The sequence below is a fragment of the Armigeres subalbatus genome, unplaced genomic scaffold, assembly GCF_024139115.2.
Source record: "Armigeres subalbatus isolate Guangzhou_Male unplaced genomic scaffold, GZ_Asu_2 Contig1608, whole genome shotgun sequence".
NCBI lineage: Eukaryota > Metazoa > Arthropoda > Insecta > Diptera > Culicidae > Armigeres > Armigeres subalbatus.
In genome coordinates this window covers 27,180-48,021 of record NW_026942404.1, presented here as the reverse complement: position 1 = coordinate 48,021, position 20,842 = coordinate 27,180, and the positions used below count along the sequence as shown (strand labels likewise).

At 40.7% G+C, this 20,842-nt stretch overlaps 2 protein-coding genes across 2 annotated transcripts; one reads left to right on the top strand and one right to left on the bottom strand.

Annotated features, from left to right (window-relative positions):
* The first annotated feature begins 17,056 nt into the window (after window positions 1–17,056).
* LOC134203044 (transmembrane protein 223-like) lies at window positions 17,057–18,376 on the top strand. Its single transcript, XM_062678023.1, has 3 exons — window positions 17,057–17,163; window positions 17,377–17,768; window positions 17,980–18,376. Exons 1-3 carry the CDS (start codon window positions 17,072–17,074, stop codon window positions 18,273–18,275), a joined length of 780 nt encoding a protein of 259 aa, XP_062534007.1. The 5' UTR covers window positions 17,057–17,071; the 3' UTR covers window positions 18,276–18,376.
* A 651-nt stretch (window positions 18,377–19,027) lies between these two features.
* Window positions 19,028–19,467, bottom strand: LOC134203046 (H/ACA ribonucleoprotein complex subunit 3-like). Its single transcript, XM_062678025.1, has 2 exons — window positions 19,282–19,467; window positions 19,028–19,225 (listed from the first exon to the last, which is right to left on the bottom strand). Exons 1-2 carry the CDS (start codon window positions 19,333–19,335, stop codon window positions 19,085–19,087), a joined length of 195 nt encoding a protein of 64 aa, XP_062534009.1. The 5' UTR covers window positions 19,336–19,467; the 3' UTR covers window positions 19,028–19,084.
* Between the last annotated feature and the right edge of the window lie 1,375 nt (window positions 19,468–20,842).

The window sequence follows — 20,842 nt, the reverse complement described above, 5'->3', positions numbered from 1 at the left end:
CCTTATTTCCATATTATGCGGCTTTTTTTCATTTATATTTATGTGAATTGTTGGTTTCATTTTCACAAATGTACTTGTACAATTATTACACAAAGGGATGCAAAATCAATGTATGACATACAACTATGTAGTATTATTGAACACTCACAAAAAACTCCGCATTATATTCATGAGTTTACACATGGATTTTTGCAATGGGGGTAGCGAAATGAATTCCATATTTTCGACACATATATTCCATGCGCCCACATGCATTGCATGTACGTTCACACATACTTTCCATGTGGGTCATAGTATCCATGTGTGAATTTGTATGCAAATAAGTATGTGTCGACGCATGATATGCATATTTCAAAATACATGGATTTTTGCCATAAAGTATGTGTCGATTTTCCTGAGTGAACTTTAATATTACATTGGTGAAAAAACACTACGTGGGAATCAGAAAAGTTGGAATCATATCGAATTTTAATCCATATGTATTTTTCAAAACGCGCCGTTGCGCTAATCATTGTATTTACTATCGCTAATCATTGTACTACCGCACGATCGCATATTTGTAACATATGCATTTTTTCCTTTCTCGTACAACAAAGTTGTACCGAAAGGCTATAATGATTGCTAAAAAAAACTTGATAGAAGGCCCGGAGACCCATACTGTTATATACCGATCGACTCAGCTCGACAAACTGAGGTGACGTCTGTTTTTTTTGTGTGTGTGTGTATGTGTACAAATTTTGTAGGCACACTTTTTAAAACTTAGAATTATCCGATTTACTCGCAACAAGTTGCATTCGACGGGAATTGTTTGCTATTGAAATGGGCCCGATCATTGCTTTTCGGAATTATTGAAAAACATTGTTTTTCCCCAAAGGTCCCCTTGAAAATTCAAAGAACAATTTTTTTGAATGGTGGCAAGGCAAAAATATTAAAATGATCGAAAAATGAGATCTATTCCCCAAAGAGATTTTTGACCTTTCTAATGTGATTTTGTCAATATATTTTATAATGCACGAGAAAGGCATCATCACTGCTAGGTGGATTAATCTGGGTTTTTTTTATTTAATGACGTAAACTGTGTATACAACTACTGAATATTTTTTGTCGTCATTGTCGTAAATACAATTGTGAACTTAAATTTGAATAATAGATGATTGGGGTTGTTTGTATGGGTTTGTATTTTTATGCAGCAATATATATGTTAATGTTCTGTAAATGTATACAACTCAGTCCTAGATGTAGTTTTGCAAATCGATCCGTGTTTCGACCCGATTTTGTCACTCCCTGATTTTGTCTACCCCCGATTTTATCACATTTTCGATTTTATCACATTTTCGATTTTATCACATTTCCGATTTTATCACGACCCGATTTTGTCACATTTTGACCCAATTTTGTCACGTTTTGACCCAATTTTGTCACCGCAAGAAAAATTGAAAATTTTAGTCGTTCTTTTTATCTTAGTAAATAATGATTTTCATGCAATAACTTTCACCGCCTGTGGTTTATTATAAATCACTTCTGAGCAACGATGTTATCGATCATTTAGTAATCTGCCTTCGATCATTTAGTAGTTTGTCAATAACTCATTGCAGAGGCAAAATTTCCAAATGTTTTATATGGTGGACTTCTAGTGCAAAGGTTTATCTACAGCTCTGCCTCACAGTTCATTGTTTGAATTTCACTAGTAACGGAGCTATAGCGCTAGTAGCAGTAACTTAGACTAAATGATTGCATATTTTGTTATCATTTAGTATAAGTATAACAACTAGCACCGTAACTCCTTTAATAGTGGAATTCGAACATCGACCTGTTAAGGAGAGTTATAGAAAAACCTTCGCACTAAAAGTCCAACATACAACACATTTTGAAATTAGGCCTCTGGAATGAGTTATTGACAAACTACTAAATGATCGAAGGCAGATTACTAAATGATCGATAACATCCTTGCTTCTGAGTACCTATCAAGGATTTTGTAATCATTTTCAACAAGAAATAACGGGTACCGTTCACGCATTTTGACTTTCCAAGGCATAAACTGATTCATATAAGCGAAATGAATTAAAGAACATAAAATTTAAAAAAAACGATTTAGTCACATTCCCTATTTTATCACCCCAAAATTTACCAGGAAGGTCATAAAATCGGAATATTGCTGTACACCCAGTTTTTTTTAAACGGTTTGGTTTTAGTCGTTTAAGACCTTTAGCGTCAATGAAAAAATGAGTTAAGCCTACGAAAAAAATCACAAAAAATCAAAGAAAATTCAGGGGGTATTTAAAAAGCTGTGAAAGAAAAAAATATTTTAAGCTCTTTTTAGTGGAATGTATTCAACCGTCTGAGACGAGTTAAGTAACCTCCATTTAATTCCACCAATTATTTCGATATTTTTGCAGATACGTATTTCGACCACAACTGTGTGGTCGTCTTCAGTGTCTCGTATTTGACTCGACTTGCGGTTGTACTTTTGAAGCATTTCCAGTAGGAATTCCTTAAAAAATTAAATCAAAATTTTAAAGATTTTCTGATGTGAAAATTCCTTAAAATTTCTAAATCATTTCCTGTGCATCTTTGCATGGTAAAGATTTAAAGCAATGTTTAGCTGAACCTACAAAGAAATCAAAATGACTTCCCGAAGGAGAATGAATTCCCGATAAAATTAAAAAAAAACACGAACCTGGAGAATTCTAAAGATTTATTCTTTGAAAATCCAAAGAATTTTTTGAAGATAATCCATAGACTCTTCCGTGGAAATTCTAAATAAATGCCACAAATAAAAAAATTCTTGGAAAATTTAAAAAAAATGTGACAGAATTCACAAAGAACGTAAAAAAGTATTCCGAAAAAAATTCATTTCAAAATTCTAAATTTGAAAAAAATCCAAAAACAAAAATATCTACGGAAATATCAAAGTGTTTCATATGGCATTGGATGTTTAATATCTCTTGGAAATTCAGAAGGTTTATTCTTGAAAAATTTAGAAGTCTTCTTCTTCTTCTATGGCTCTATATTCCAACTTTATCAGCAATGTATGAAGTAATGTCAAAGTTTTTACAGGAAATTTCTTTACTGGATTTTTCCTGAATATCCACAAGAAATTCTTTTGAAGTTTTTTTCTTAAGATTTTTTCTTGGAATATAGTAAAAACATGAACATTTTTCCAAATTGTAACTGCAGTCCACTGATGCAAAAGTGTCGGCGGCGTGATGCCAAAAACCATCTGCGGCGGAATTTTTTAAAATATTTTTCCATTTTTCCTTTCCAATTTTTTTTGTGGAAATTGAGACTGAATCGCAACCTGTTTTTTTGTTTATTTTTTATGGAAATAGGATCTAAGGCTAAGATGGTCAAATAACGCAGATATGCATCGGCGTTGGGACCGACGCTGCGTTACCGGTTTTTCTCGATGGACACCTACGTCTTTTTAACGCTGAGTTGAAAAGACGCTACGTGGGCATCGGTCCTAAGATGCGCTTTGCGTTTAATGATTAAATCATTAAATTTTAATGATTTGTATTTTTTACACCGCTATTGTTATTCACCAAAAGTTTTTCGTGTAAAAAAACCACGTGGTTCAAGAGTAACACACCCCCTCCCACCATGTGGCTTATCGTGGCTATTTTCCAACCCACCCTCCTCCCCCATATATGACCACGTGGTTTCTGGACGGCCCCACTATGGGTCTCCGAGCCTTCTTTCAAAAGTTTGGTTTTGGAGTGATCATATAGCCTTTACGTATACTTCGTATACGAGAAAGACAAAAACTTGCTTATCTTCTTGTGAAGCCATCTAACTGAGAGAAGTCAAACGAATTATCACTTCCCGGTCCTATCCATCCAACAGTGCTGTTTTATTCTTATATGCAAGTTGCCAGAGTGTACACTGGAGTCACTAATTACGCGGGTCGTTTTTACGCATATTTTAGGATTAGCGCGAATTGCGTATCTGCAAAATTATAATCAAGGAGTGGAATGATATGGGATGAAACAAACAACTCGTCTCCCACCTGGAAACATCCTAGACCGGATCGAGAATCGAATTCACCATTTTCGGATTTGCACGTAATGCTAACTGGAGACCTCTACATAAATTTTCATAAACCTAAAACAAAAGATAGGTATAGGAAAAATACACGGTGTGTAGTGCTTCACGTTCCCGGATTCATCTCAATGAAACTACACTGCGAGGCAGCCGAGACATTACCGCTGCAGAGACGCAAAACCAGTAAAAGAAAAAAAAAGAACCCATTGGCTACCGTTTCCAACACTTTATATTAAATAAGATTAATTTTCCAGGACATCCTCAAACCTCGCTCTTCAACTTTCTCTTTGTTGGTTTCTATCTGAAGCCAGACAATCAAATCGTTTCAGATTTGAAGTTGTTTGGTCATCTAATGAACATCATCTTTATTCAGTTACTCAGTCGGCAATTCGAAATCGGGCATAGTATTCAGTAATATGGTTCATAACACTTTTGAGTGTTATTTTAGTTACCTTAGTTCCATACTATTCAAAATCAGTTGATCACAGCAAGCAAAGTACAATTTGCGTGAATTTAACTTAGGACAAAGCATAAATAGCCACACTGAGCTAAAATAAAAAGTTAAGGCACTTTTCTGTCAGTAAAGTCTATTGAACTGTCAATACAAACTACTGAGATTTAATCAACATGACAAACATTGTATTTATTTAATGTGAACTTGCGGTATATACGCAATTAATATAATATAAGAATTAAGCTTTCAAATTACACTAATCAAAGATTTAAGCCCCAGCAATAAAATTAGTTATTACAACATCTCTTGAACAGCTAGTCATAATTCAGATACCTACATTGACGCGTCGCATCTAACTAACGAAACGCGGCCCGCGCCACTCAATCAAATTCTCGTTTTTGCACCACAGCAACATTGCGCTGATGCTCATCCCACCTCTGCCACCCAAGCACGTGCCACCAATGCTGAAATAATATTCCATTGCCATCCACCTTGCACCGGCGCTCGACGCAGAGAAACCCCTCGAATCACTTCTCATTTCAATACTCGAACTACAACAGTGCCCCGAGCAGCAAGAAACAATAGCCACGTAGCAGCTGCTCGATTAAAGACTCACCGGGAAACGGCTGCGATGCATAGGTCCACACAGTAGGGGAACCAGGGTTGAAGGAACACGAACACGGGGATGTGCGGTGCCTAAAACCTGTACACTGGGACAGCTCACAAAGTACGTCTTATGTCTAGCAGCACTGCACTAACACTAGCAACGCTGGCAGCCATCCGGACAGCAAGCGGCACCGATTTTCCCTTGTTTTACTGCCCTCATTCGGCTGCTCAGCCGAACAAAACCCGAAGTCAGCCCGAAAGTTCATTACTGTGAAAAAAGTAGTTAAAACTTGTATCCAACTTAACTACTTGGAAGATTTTGAACTTAGTGTTGATAGATAGATGCTTCCTATAGCCTAATGAATATATTAATTTCATCAGTATTTCTTTAAATGAAAGTATGAAAGAGTAAAACAAGGTTTTGCTACTAAAATTAGGTTGTGAGGAATATAACTCCTCATTTCGTTAAAAGTTTGTAATAATTTGAAAATGTCATTACTACGAAATTACGTAATCACGCTAAGTCTTCCATAGCATAATCAAATTGCCTGTATTCATTCAGCGAGAATTTAGTAACCTCGTCAACAATCAAATACAGCACAGCGAAAAGCAGTGTAAATGAAAATAAAACGTACATATAGGTGTACGAACACGGGATTAATTTATTAGGTCCGCTTGTACGGTTTGGTTTCCTTATAATTTGTGTCGACAGTCATTTTTGGGAATATTTCAATAAACATTTTTTGTAAATTATATAACTAGTATTAAAAACAAATGTGAATAAATGTTTAGTATTGTAACTTTGAGGCAGTTTACAAATTACGTAACGTGAAATTGGGCAAATTGACCCCTTCCTTGTAACGCTTTTTGTGTTATTTCAATTTTTTTGTGCGGACCATAATGGATAAACTGACCCCCCCTCCCCCTACTCTGCATAGCGTTACGTAGTTTGTGAACAGTCGTTAACTTCCGTATAACTCAATGATTGAAACTCGAATCATAAATTACGACATGCTTCTAAGCGAAAGAGGTGCCAAATAAGTCAATGGAAGTTCTCTTTTCACTGGCTTTACATCCCCCAATCTGGCACCATTCTGATTCAAAGCGTAGTATTAATTGTGCACTCCCTTTATTATGATTTTTAATTAGTATCGCAGAACCACAGCGTCTATTTATAGAAATATTGTGGTATGACCTCGGTAATAACCTACAGAGGAGCTACCAAACTTCAATCATGCATCCAAGTGGCTAACATTAACTTTGTCCAAGCCAATAAAAAGCAATTAAATTTCCAACCCGGGTTTTTTCTCTTTTTATTTATTATTATTCTTATACGGTCAATTATCTTTAAAAAATAAGCTCTGCTTTCTCCTGCCCATAAACATATCACAATCAAAGAGTGCGAACATCAGTACATCATTTCTTCAAAAATAAACAATGGTAAACAATGGAATCAACGAATATGTAGATCCAAAATGAATATACTATCCTTCGTTCCTTGTTACGAGTTCACCCACTAGCTGCCAATCCCAAGAGAGAATGCAGCTGTAGGAATAGCAGATAACCACAGGCGTTCGTGCGAATGTTTTCGAATCATGAGATTGAAATGTGGACTTTGCTTGAAAGAAAATCTCCAGTAACACTTAGTCAATCTGGAGATATTTTGATGATGGGAAAAGATTTTCAACTCCCTTAGAATAGCCATGTCCTTGTGCTTGTCATACAAAACACAATGTCGCATATATAAGAAGCAATCAAGAGGCAACCAAAGTTCCAATAGGGAAAGGCGGCCAGAGTAATGAAAGAAAAAAATCTAACCAGTTATCAACATTGAATTACTCGAGGTCTACATTGAATTACAGCCTACGAGAAATTCCACACATTGCGCATTCGTCAATATGCGGCAATCACCACTTCACCAATACTAGCATGCAAACCGCATATACGGCATATACACAGAGGTACACAGGCCTCAGCATTCTGCTATTTTTGGTATTCTTGATATCTCTCTACCCGTTTGCCCTGGCCGATGCACTCGGCTGTATACGACATCCCTAACACACCTTCAATCTGTTGGGTGGAGTAGTTTGAAATTTTAGAATCAACTATTCACAAGTTAAACGACACTTCATATGTTCTAATTATTATGAATGAAATAAACTTTATATATGTAGCTATTTAAATTTAAATAAATTGTTTTACAATAAAGCAAATTATATATTTATGTAGCACATAACACATTATCATATATTACATACTTCTAGTATTAATTAAATACCATTTCACTGATGAAATCTCGTGAAATGTATGAGCATTGAGTAATTTGAGCGAGAAACGCGTACGTGCCAACAGCAGACGTGAAAATTTACGTGATTGAGAAACGGCCCTGACAAGCACTGGCGCTGAAATGGTATACGTACCTACGTGTATCAGTTCAATCAATTGGGTACATTTTGCAATAATTTCGTACTGCTAAATTTGATTGTTTTCTTAACGCTATTTGGACATTGCGGGGACCCGGGGTAACCCTTCTTGGATGTGACCTGGCATTTCTTGGTCACATCGAAATCGAAAGTCCACCACCCCCTAGTGTGTCGGCATCTTGATCTTGTATTACCCAACAAGGTCTACTGGAGGGGACTTCTTCCTCTCAACGTTTCTGCCTACCAGGCATTTTTTACCCGTATCAGTACTGCCAGTATGTACCATCGTTTGACACGATTTTGAGTCGCGCCTACGCCTACGCGCCATCGGTTTACATGACACCTGAACCACTATTAGCCGTTAACCCTCTCGGGAGAACTAATTGATTGCCCGCGATCGGGGATTAGCCGAAAATCAAGTTCGGAGAAAAACCTCGGGGACAGGGGATAAGAACAAGGAAGCCCGGCTTGGCGAATACTGATGGGAGCGAAAAGTCGAAAACCAGAGGACGAATAAGAAATCCGCCTCATCCGAAATCACTTTGCCTGATAGTAAGAAGCGACTTGAGAGTTTTTCCGTGATCCGCGTTAAATCGAGAGTGAATTTAAAAAAGTTATGCAATCCCCTTTTCTACCCCCCCGACTGTTGATTCTTCCGTCGAGCTATTTACTTGAACTGAACGCAACCGATTAATGAATTGGGTATTGAATGAGTAGTCCCACACTTTCAGGCCGGTGTCGCCATCTGTGTAAGAGTGCCAATGATGATAATTTAAACTTTTATAGGAAAGTTCAGCTTCAAGGTGTTGCGTTAGGGTCTAGAGAGTATAATGTTCGTCTCAGATTTCTTTATTCTGGTAAGTCGGACGCTAGGAAAGTGGGCCGGTAGAATTGTTTTTTGAACCTTTTCTCCAAAAGTTTTTCAATGGGCTTACTTCGGCGAGTCTCAGATCGGGCAACAATAAAACGCGAGCGGGAGGTCCTTTAACGAGGTGGCGCATAAGCTTCCTGCTTTTATAAAAACAATTTTGCTGAACCACAGTAGGAATTAATGCCCTGTCACGAACAGCTCTGTTCGTGCGGCTATATCTGGCGCCCAACTACAGTTCGAACCTAGGAACGCTTGAATAAGTTATAGAATATTTGAATTTTGATGGAGGAGTCTAAGTAATATTATATTAAGAGACAGCTTCCTTCCATAACATCACTGCCAGACAGTGGGGGTTAGTTTGTACACACACACATACACACACAGGAGTCTAAGTAGCATTATAATTAATACGTTTTTTTCGGAATATTTTGTCATGAATTAGATGTTTAGTTTCATTTTTTCTTTTGGAGTACACATCTGGAGTTGGAGTACACATCTTCAAAAAGGGGCCAGTGCACAACGCACCCTCGAGGTTAGCTGCGGTTAGCACTGTAATTGCGGCTAGCCCCACGGCTACACCCTCTCAGGGTCGACGTTCTACTTGCTGCAGGGATGCTCACTTACCTTCACCTGGCTGACCAAATTCAAAGTGGACAAATCACGATAGAAGCAGACCCACTGATAGGGAAACCAAGGCTGTTTTCCATAGAAAGAATATAGCACAACACACACTCAAATAGACTTGAACATTATTTATTTAGATTTTGGTACATGGATAGAAAAAGCGGCGGGCACGGGTTCGTTGCGGCCGGTCGGAGTTACCGTTGGGGCCCATGCGGGAAGAAGAGAGAAAGAAAGAGAGGGAGGTTTACTTGCCAGGTGTCATGCTTCTTGGTCAAGCGGTTACGTTTCGACTTCCTAGGAGTGTCTACTCGGATTCCAGACCGTCGCTCACGTGGCGTGTTACGACGGGTTGCGTTTAGTCTGGTACGGTCCTTGATGCTCTTCGTGCCTGGGGCCAATTTCCAAACCGTGGCTCACGTGGCGTGTTACGAAAGGGGGGGTATGGTCTGGTACGGTCCCGGATATCCTTCGTACCCTCAAGGTGCGCTGTTGCTGTGCTGGATTGACCTCGTACGAGTTCGTCTGCTAACGATCCGATGTTTGGTTGGGCAACTTTGGTCACCGACGTCCCAATCGCTCGCTGACGGGATAGTAGCCCATAGGATTTTGAGCAATAATGAGCGGGGGCGAACCCGCCGGGCCTCACTATCACCCTCACCGCCAAAACGAGGGCTACCGTCGACCGTGGCGTGTGGCTCAACGATATCGTGGCTCGTTGGCCACCAGCGATGGGCTCACCGGATGATTGTCACCTCGGAATCCCAAATATGCAGAAACAGTGGGATTCCCACACGGCTTCTAGTCGATCTTCTCGGCTTCACTACACGGCGTCTTTCGGGGTCTGGGTGATTTTATCACGACCACTTATCTGGCCACCACCTCCACGCGGGAATCTATCAAAAGCCCTTTTTCAGAGAAACTGTTCCGATCGACCGTTTACGTTGCGTTCTCTCGACTTTCTGCCTTCAGTCCTCGTCGTCTCGGTCGTTTCTTCATTTCTCCCCTTACCTTCCTTCTCTCCTCTCGCACCTCTTGTCACCCATAGTTAACCGGAACTAATATCAGGGGTACCACCTCTTTAGTGTTCAAGACTTCTCTATTCTTCACGAGGGATAAGACTGCTACCTTTCTTATTTACAGGGTTGTAGTAGGGATTATTTCGACAAAAGGGGTAACTATTTTTTTATGCAAGAATCTAGCAAATCTTCTATAAATGTAACAATAGTGCCTAACTGATACGTATTTTGACGTCCCTAACGTTACTAACTTCCTACCGTGCTGAACTAACATCAATCCTGTCTAACATCCTGGCTCCTATTTCATGAGTTGACTACCGTGTTTCCAAATTGTTCCGATCAGCCGGTAACAGCACCGAACATCGTGACTCGCTTTTTTAGAAGAACACCATGGTATTGTGCCAGCGCATTGCCGGCTTTCCAGGTGGCCTTACCACGCCCTATTTCCTCGGAAGGTGGGAGGGGTCGACTTCGCGCCTGCTTCCCTCTGCACGGCTGGTATCAAGAATGATGATGCCGCGTGCACCCCAAATTAACCTCTCTGCGATACACGCAATAAAAGCCTTCATGAACTAACGAACTAACGAGTTCACGGTGTATTTTTTCGGGAACAAAAGTCACGGATTCGGGAATACAGTCACGTTTTCTAGAACGTTCTGGAAAAAGTGACTGGTGTTCCCGAATCCATGAATTAAATCACGATGTATTTTTTCTGGTTCACGAATTTGGGAACGCTTTTTTGCGTGTAGGGCCTATTCGCCAACACACAGAGGAACTTGCCGACGCGGTGCCTACGCCTGCCCCAGCCTTGACGAGGACCCCTTTCCGTCTTTGGGCTCGGAACCCGCCCGGTTGACCGACGCCGCGAAAGCGACGATACCATGTTGTTCTTCGCGCGGCCACTTGTTCGATAAAAGGATCGAGTTCGACCACAGGGCACCAGTATGACTCATGAAGCTGACTCCGAACCCTTGGACCACCTCTTATTTGCGCCTGAACTAGCCATTCCTCGAGTCCACGCGCCACCTTCCCAACAAGCATTGGAGGCTGATGAAGAGCTTATTTGGCCACAATTTGGCTTGTTCATCTAAAAAACTTGCTTATTCAACTTAAATTGTGTGTTGGGTTATGTGTAGCTCCGAGACGATTTGGACGATAGATGATAAAACGGCGTTCCAGCCAACTTCATCTTTACACATCCTCCAGACTAGGTTGTCCGGGGTAGTGTCCAGGCCACATGTGGTCACGCATTGTGCGAAAACGTGGGCACACGAAAAACACGTGATCCGCCGTTTCCTCTAAACCTGCGCACACCGGACACTCAGGCGAGGCCGAGTGTCCAAACCGGTATAGGGTAACCAACTTTATTTGGACCCCTACACATTTTGGACCCTCCTGGCGATATTTTCTTGTTTTCTGAACTAAAATCAATGCCGCTGCTAATTCCCCTATTGGCTCTATTGTTCAGCATCTGTTTCACTGGTTTCCCGTGCAAAAATAGCGATATTTAGATGTATTTAAATTCGAGGAAACTAGTTTGTTCAAGAAGGCGAGCGTTACAATGCGTTACGCTTAAAAATTCACATCACTGAAAATCTCAGAACGTACACAATAAGTTTTTGTCGAAATTGTGAATTTAAAACGTAGGAATCTTCTCATTGATGCATGCCAATTGAAGATAAGACTTTGCTTCGGCTCAATTGACCAGAGTAAATAATAAATTCGACTTTGAAGAGACTAAATTGGGGGTGTCCAAAATGTGTACATTTGGGGGTCCAATATATGTTGCACTGTCCAAAACGAATAATATTTTTATTTCAGAAAATGGCAAATTTCACCGATTTATCAATAACTGAAGCCCATTTCGAATTTCTATTTCATAAATAAGACCTTCATCTTTGAAATTGTGTCATTTCCGAGAGTATTGTGCTCGCGGCGGAGCGTTTCCTCAAACACCTCGTCGTCGAAGTACGATGTCTTAAACATACGAGAGCTAGGCCTCGCCCCTTCTTCCGTCCGCTGAATGCTGGTCGTATAGTCGATACTGTAGCGAGCCATCAGGTGGTCACTGTGAGTGTAGCCAACATCTACCCTCCACTTTGAACTACTCGTTTGGCCAGGGATCCAGAACGTAACGTCGATAATCGACTCGGTCCCGTTCCAGCTGTATGTAGGTAATTTTGGTACCGACATTGGCCAGATCCACATCCAACATGGCCAGTGATTCCAGCAGTATCTGGCCTCGTTTATTCGTCGATCGTCTTCCCCATTCCACGGCCCAAGCGTTGAAGTCCCCCGCTATCACCACCGGCCTACGCCCAATCAAGTTAGCCGTTAAACAATCCAGCATACGACCGAACTGCTCGACCGACCATCGAGGAGGCGAATAGCAGCTACAGAAGAAGACCCCGTTGACTTTGGCAATGACGAAGCCCTCATGTGTCTTCATATCGCCGCCATGTTAGACCCATCGGTGACCCAATTACCGTTCCTGGCGGGTACCCGGTAAGGATTCGCTATGATGGCGATATCCGTCCCCTATTCAGCAACTGTCTGACACAGCAGCTGCTGGGCTGCATCACAGCGGTTCAGATTTAGCTGCGTTACCTGCTCTGTGATTTTACAGCACGCTTAAACGTCGGGCTCTTCGAACCCCCCATGGGGTGCTTGCTGTTCGCAGCTTTGCTGGAACAAATCAAACAATCGGGAGGGTTCGTGCAGCATTGTGCCTTATGTCCCTGCAATCCGCAGCGTCGGTAGAGCTTGCTTCTGTCAGGGCCTTCGCAGTCCCATTGCTTGTGCCACGGTTCCAGACACTTGAAGCAAACTTCGGGTTGCTCGTATATGCCCACAGAGCACACCGACCATCCCACCTTGACGCTCCCTAACTTGACTACCTTGGAGGCGTCCACTGCAGATAGCTGAACCAGTGCTACCTGCGTCCCTGTCGGACCTTTCCGTAGCCAAACGGCCGGGACGAGCTCTTCGACTTCGGTGATCTCGTCCAGGTCTTTAACCCTTAGATTTACCTCCGTCGTGAGTGTCCTCCCCTTGACCGTCTCGCCTAGGACTTCCTCCGCCAACTTCATGTAGGCGGCGCCCTTTTGCAAGATGCCCCACTTCAGCTCGAGGATCATCTCGCCCGTCCGGGTACGTCTTATTCGACGTACGTCGGCGCCGATTTCACCGAGGTTGACGTAACTCCTCATCGCCTACAAGACGTCTGAGTACTAAGCCTCGTCCGTCTTGATGACTAGGGCATCGCCCCTGGAGTGTTTGGCGCCTACCCTACACTTCTTGCTACGCTCATTCGCCTGGGCCTTCTTTTCGGCCCTTGACGTCTTCGGTTTCCTCTTGTTCTTGACCAAGGTCCAGGAGGCGTCATCCCCCTATATTTCTCTGATCTGGGGAAGCTGAGAGCTCTCAGCCTGCCGTAGCCCCTTACCACCGTCTATCCTGGGTGGACGGACCTTTCCTTGTCCTTCCTCCCCCGGTTTTGGAGGTATCTGGCCGGGGTTCGGCTTCCCAGCCCCACCACCCTTGTTCAGAGTAGTAACCCTCCGCGCTTTGGAGCGGCCCCCAGGGAGCTCATCCCCTGGAGACTGTCTCCCCCGTTTTTGTGACTGCCCCATTGGAGCAGTTCACCCCGACGTGGCCGCGAATACTTGAGCCTCAGTCTGGGTAGACTTTGGCACCACCGTCTTCGCTGGCACGCCCTCGGTTGATTCGAGGTCCACCACGCCAGAGCCTAGCATGACGCGGTAAGGGACAATTACTGTGGAGGGTGCCCAGGTACCCCACAGGCTCCGTTAAAGGCCTAGCTCGATATTTCACCCCCCTGGCCATGCATCCCCTCGGCACGGGTCGCTTAACGCCTTGGGATTAGGGGTTAGGGACGATAGTCCCCTTGGTCCCCCCTGACTCTAGCTGATGTCAGAAGGACAACAGTGCCCAGGCTGCACTACCAGCTAAGTACAAAACCGTTAGATGGCGGCCGATTGTCATCGAAAGACCCGTGGAAGCGTGAGATTGGAACTTTTTAGGACCAGAGTTGTGTAGGTCGCTCCTTCCCAAATGTCAACTCACCATTTCGCAGCCCGTGTGTGTGTATGTGTGCATCCACGTACCAAAATGTAGCCTAAGTGTCACTCATTTTTCGGGCACTTATCCTCAACCGATTTGCTCGCAACAAGTTGCATTGGGATTCGGAGTTATGACCAAAATTTATTTTTACTCGCACGAGAAAGGCACCATCACCGCTAGTTGGATTAATCCAGGTTTTTTGTTAAACCATTAATTCTGCGTGAGTCTAAACATACTCTTAGTTTGCCATTCAATTTTCGAACAGGGACTAGAGGGTTGCCCACTCACTTGAACATTCTTCAATCGCGTCAAGTCTTCTATAGCGCTCAATCTCGCGGTCCATTTCAGCTTGGATGGTTGGTTAACATTTATAAATCGGTTTTCACCTTGATTTTGCATCTTCCCTTAGAACATTCTCATGTTGCAATAAGGTTGTTCGCCCCAAAACATTCTCAGTAGTGCATGGAAAATGTCGGATAATTCCTTCAAGAAGATCTCGCTCTTCTGCATTAAAATTGCGCTCAATTTCCTCCGTTTCGGGTGTGGTCGTTGAGGCTTTGGGCAAATCTAGTTCTTGCATCTGGAGTTGAATTCCCCACAATTGGAAGTGTTTCAATTGGATGAATGAAAAAAAATGCACACACTTAAAAGAAAATTTTATCTCGGTAAAATAAATTGACGAACATGATCGTAAAAGCTTATTTTAACTGATATCTCGTTAATTAATATGACGCTTACATAAGTTACTGAAACTCGGCAGTATAGTTTGCCATAGTAATCGGTAATTCGAAGTTTGACTGAGTTTCGGTAAACCCAACTGTCAAACGTATAACTGTTGGTATAACTTCTAGCGTACTCTGTTAAAACCACGTGAAGGAACAAAAGCAGTGGAAAAATAAAAATTACATCTCCAATTTTTTTTTGGTAAGTATACAATCTGAATTCAATTCCCACTACTAACAGGACAGTATAATCTGTTCGAAATTCTCACAAATAATGTCCGGATTAATTTCAGATCCAGCTGTATTTCAGGAAAAAATACCAAATAAGATGAATGGAAATCTCTCACCCCCCACGAAGAAGCCGGAATAAACACGCTAAACGTCGTTGGAATCAGGAACCGTTCTAGGGACAGGGATGATTTGGGTAGCACCCCATGTTCTCGTTCTCAAGCAACAACAGAAATTGTTCTTTATAGTACACGATCAGCGTCTTTAAGTTTCTAATCATGCATAAAAAGTTTAATTATCCAGTTTTAATATAACAAACATTGGAAACATAACAAACGTTGAAAACGGGGACAGATCTTGCTACCCAATTGTTCCTGTTCTCTATACGGAATAGTGGAATAATATAATTAGATGACTGCCATAGCGAATAGAAATAATCCTGTTTACTTCGATAGGCAGTTCCGTATTCGCATTACTTGTTAACAAATCTATTCTAACGTTTTATTTAACATGTTCATATTGTTTTTCACAAAAAAAAACTTTTTGAATATAATCTCTTTTCACACTGATAACGGTTTTCTTTTTTGTTTTGATTCATCTGAAAATAAATAAAAATAATTATTCACTGAATTTCGGCAAACCGCTTTACCGAATTGATCGGCAACGCACTACCGAGCGGCCGGTAAAGTTTGACAGCTGGGTGGTGTCGAACATTTTACGACCAATCGGTAATTTGAACTTTCTCCGAGATTTTTACCGAGATATCAGCTGTTGGATTCTCGGCAATTTATTTCGGCCACGGCGAAAAAAATTAAGTGTGCATTACAGTGAACGTTCGCTGATTGGTTTTTTTTTTCTAGTTGGGGCGCTTTTTGGTTGGGGGTTCGCTAATTGGGCGAAACCCAATTAAAAAGCAGCTAAACGTCAGAATGTGATGTCAAAAACGCGTTGACGTTTTGTTTCCGTGTTTGGCGGGATCGATATTTTTTGGCGCGTAAAGTTTTCTTTTGTTCAATGCAAAAAGTAAACAACATTGACGCTTGTCAAAACGCCACAATTAGCGAACGACATTCGCTAGTTGGGGTGAGGTCGTGGCCCAATTAGCGAACGATCACTGTAATTCGGTCTCTTCAATATTACCTATTTCTGAAATCTCTTTCAGACTGGTTCCTTGCATCATGGGTTTGATTTCAAAGGCCTTCCAGAAATTTATTCCCAATATCAACCTTCTGGATGTTTCCTGGACAATTACTATTGCAAATATCCTAGTAATGCCCCTGAAAGTTATTGGCAAATTGGTATAACCAACACATGAATATTTGGTTTTGCCTGCTGTACAAATTCGAATCGTCGATGGTAATATTTTTAATCCATGCTGTTCAAATAATTGTTTGGAATAATTGGTCACGCTAATGCCCGCACCCGCTATATAGCTAATATGTAAACGGGCCATCAACCTTTTGATTTGTGGACCAGTCTAACATCCCATGCAACATGGTATGTGCTACAAAACAAAAACATCTGTTTGAAAGGTTCGTTTCAAAGCTTCTGAACTCAAAGCTTCAAAAGCTTTGTCGATACACATCGATTGGCGCTTTGATGTTGCATGAAGAAAAAGAAACGGAAATGCAAGTGTAACCCCAAACTGCTATTGTACTTCCAGTTGAAAACCGAAGTGAGCTCTCGCGACAATCGAGTTTTCTCCCGTTTCCTTTTGTCGCAACTACGTCGCGACTAGTGCGCATCATGGCGCATGATGGTGGCATAGATGCGCACTAGTCGCGATGCAGTTGCGACATCAGGAAATAAGGAAAAACTCAATTGTCGCGAGAGCTCACTTCGGTTTTCAACTGGAAGCACAATAACCTCTGCTAACTATAGTTTTTGGTTTAACCAGCTTAACAACTTTTTTAATAAAATTTCTTTCATAGTTTTACAGAAGTATTTTAAACATTTTTTCGAATAATGCAGCCTGATGCATTATTTTTTTTTGTTTTTTCTTCATGCTACATCAAATCGCCAATAATGTTGTATTCGCCAGGGCAGTAGATAACCGAACATTCACTCACTCAGAGGATTATGACTTTGAAGCGGGGTATGTCAGCGTAGAAAGTATATTTTGATTCAAATATAATGCTCTGAAACGTCAAAATTCACGAATAAGTTAATTTTGCATTAGTCTTGTATACATCGAGATTGATTAGAGTACGTTAGATAATAATAATAAATAATATAATATTGCAGCAACAATTTTAATATTACAAAGCATATATTTTTTCGTTATTATGATATTACGGTTGTTGAGCAGTACCTTCCAGCAGCGCGCCAGCTCATCCCCAGGAAACGTACTTACGCGTATTCAATCACAGTTTTCAAAAGTTCAACTCAAGGCCAATCTGAACACATTCGGCCGGCTCAAGGCAGCCAATTCTGAGACAACACGCGTCTACGACATCAACACGAAAGTGGTCAAAGATGTGATACTATTCAAGTATGAAAATCCACGCTTCTACCGAGTTTTGAACGTATTTGCCATAAGTCAGTTCTTTTTTTGGGTATATGTGTCCCACTTCTCCTACACTACCCTGCGAGATGCACCAGTTCCGGAGGATAATAGGGACGAACTTCCTTGGTACAAACGCATCAATTTAGGAGAAAATAAATACCGGAATGGGATAACAATTCTGTCGTTTTTTATTGGTAAGTTCAAATCATTTTCTAGAATGAATAAAATGACAAGATCAATGGGTTTGCGCCACCCGTATTCCATATTATAAACTATTGTCTAAAGGAAGAGTTAATATTATTATAATATTGTCGCCTTATAAATACTAGCTTAAACTTTTAGCTAATTCGTCACGTTATTATTTCTAGATCTAACAACATTACATTATATTTTTTAATGTTTCAGGATACGGAATTCTGTTCACTTCGTGGATGTTTACATTACGATCCGTAAGGTTCTTAATCCTCCGAAAGGGTGGAGATCTCGTCAGTGTGGTCACATACACTCCGTTCGGTAAGAATCGAATAATGGAAGTTCCCTTGAAATGCATTTCGGCTCAAGAATCCAGAGAGGCTGCCCGAGTAACAATACCTTTGAAAATTAAGAACCGATCCTTTTTCTTCGTTGTGGACAAAAAAGGAGAATTTAAAAATGGGCGATTGTATGACTATACTGTTGGAATGAGACGAAACTTGAAGTAGCATTTGATGAGTCCAATATAGATTCGCAATCATGGAATAATGTTAGCTGGTTTATATAGGAAAGAAAATCGGATAAACTAATGTAAAACCCAATTCCCGAGTGCTTTATTGAACTGAGTTCTTTTTTTTAGGTAATGATTCTTGCTTACACACGACCGATATTTTCGAGCGAATCCGACTCGTTTTACATGGGTAAACGAGCAATGCATATCAACTTCTAGATTTTCATTAGAATACCTTATAGACGAATCCAAGTAAAAATAAGAAGAAGACACACGACGGTGTTAACTTTGACAGATCCTACAGCTCAGGGAGATCATTTTAAAATTTTAAAATAAATTCTAGACAAAATGTAATTAAAATCTGATTGATGTATGATATGGAAAAAGTTCCGAACTGTATGATAGATACATTTTTGGAAAATATTCAAAAAATTGAGATAAGCTTCCAGATATGTAATTCAGAACTTTTTCCGTACCGTACATCAATCAGATTTTAATTACAATTAGTCTAGAATTTATTATAAGCATTTTAAAATGATCTCCCTATGCTGAGCTGTAGGATCTGTCAAAGTTAACACCGTCGTGTGTCTTCTTCTTATTTTTACTTGGATTCGTCTATGGCATTCATTAAAATTTTGTTGTAAACCAAGCTATATTGGCATAAGTCAATTTAATTACAAAAATAATTCGTAATTCGTAAGAAGTTAAAGTTGGAAGGGGGGTTTGTGGTAAAACACATTTAAAAACCTATACAGGAAATAATATATTTTGATCACCTTTTTTATTCAAATCTAAATTACATTTTATCTAATAAACTGGTTCGGGTCGTTGAGTTAGTAGCAAACCAAATCGTTTCTTGATGATTATACGATGGCGAGAGTATTTATCTTCCGGTGAGAAACGCGCAGGATGCGCGGATTGGGTGGGATTACCATCGGCATCATTTTTCTGTAACATAAGTTTGTTAAAAAGCAACAAAATATTGAAGCTGATTGGTTCCTTACCTTTAAGGTGTAGACTCGTTCCCCATTTTCATTCAAGGTGTACATTAAATACATTTTACGGATATTTGATGGCTTCAAGTCAACAAAATATTATTAACTTCTTTGATCGCTTGCAGTTAAATATTCTGATGTTCAATCTTGATGCACGCACGTGTTTTTGTTTTATTGTTTGACAGTGATCGGCAGAAAATGCCTTTTATTTACACAGGTCCAGTTGACCGTGCCTTTTGTCCGTATTAGTAAATTGAAAAGTGTAAACATTTCTGATCAGTTGATCACGGATAAATAGAAAAAAGCTATATAGCTTACTATTTATGTTTTCTAAACCAATATTGGTGACGTCAATCTCGCACACACAATTTTAAATTTCATTAGGCTTTTTGCGAGCGTGTGCACATTTCACTCACACTTTTACTCAGTTTGTCTACAACCACGACCATCGAGTGAACGTAACCGTTCACCGAACCTGTATAATACTCATTGATCCAGACAACACATGTTTCATTATAGAATTCTGAAGGGCCATAGTTTTTCGCATAACATTTCAAGAAGACTTATATCACTAACAGCTATTTATATACACTCTGGAAAAAATCTATGCTAAATAGAATAAAAGTCATTCTAACTGGCTATTGTGCTTCCAGTTGAAAACCGAAGTGAGCTCTCGCGACAATTGAGTTTTTCCTTATTTCCTGATGTCGCAACTGCATCGCGACTAGTGCGCATCTATGCCACCATCATGCGCCATGATGCGCACTAGTCGCGACGTAGTTGCGACAAAAGGAAACGGGAGAAAACTCGATTGTCGCGAGAGCTCACTTCGGTTTTCAACTGGAAGTACAATATTCGCCTGGTTGACCCCGTGTTAGTTTAAGTGCAGTTTATTCTCGATTAGTATAACTTTGATGAATACGGTATATAGTATAAAGTGGCTTTATCGGCAATAGTATTTCTTGGGAAAAATGTATTTTAGTTTGGATTATTTTGAATGTTTATGTTTACAAATTATAGAATAAAACAAAAAATATGCAATTAAAATTTTATTTTTTTTTAAATGTGGCTAATTTAACAATAATCAGTTGTGGTTTCCGGCATGTTCTGTATACAGCATTTTCAACAGATTGTCTGTGTCATCCGTGATCGATTGCCTGCAAACTTGAACGTTACCACCATGGCATGCCCACAGTCACCTGTCCCACAACTTTACCGCAGCTATCCGTATTTATGATCTCGGAAGATGCGTCGTTCTTTTGCGTCTGACTTCGACTGCTACCCAGGTTTTCGATTGGTGTTACGCCAGCTGCGATTGATTGATTCGTATGCCACTTTCGTCTATTTTGTGCTTTGAGTCTACGGTTTCGGATCGCTTAAGACTCCATGGTAGCGCAAGCACCCCGCTCGGAGACTTGATTTGGCCCTCGCTTCTGGTACTGACTAAGCGGTCGAGGAGGATGCTTTGTTTAGGACAGTTTTGGGAGTTGGGATGAAAAAGGATATTCCGTCCCGGTAGAAATCGGCATCCAGGCTGATGCCAAACAGCATAGTCGAACGTCGTGGATGA

Bases quoted from the DNA above. Each gene is read 5' to 3' on its own strand.
- LOC134203044 (XM_062678023.1), top strand. From the start codon at position 17,072: ATGCTACATCAAATCGCCAATAATGTTGTATTCGCCAGGGCAGTAGAT. The intron at 17,164-17,376 runs GTATGTCAGCGT...GTTGTTGAGCAG, and splicing joins GATTATGACTTTGAAGCGGG to TACCTTCCAGCAGCGCGCCA. The intron at 17,769-17,979 runs GTAAGTTCAAAT...TTAATGTTTCAG, and splicing joins AATTCTGTCGTTTTTTATTG to GATACGGAATTCTGTTCACT.
- LOC134203046 (XM_062678025.1), bottom strand. From the start codon at position 19,335: ATGTATTTAATGTACACCTTGAATGAAAATGGGGAACGAGTCTACACC. The intron at 19,226-19,281 runs GTAAGGAACCAA...CTTATGTTACAG, and splicing joins AACGAGTCTACACCTTAAAG to AAAAATGATGCCGATGGTAA.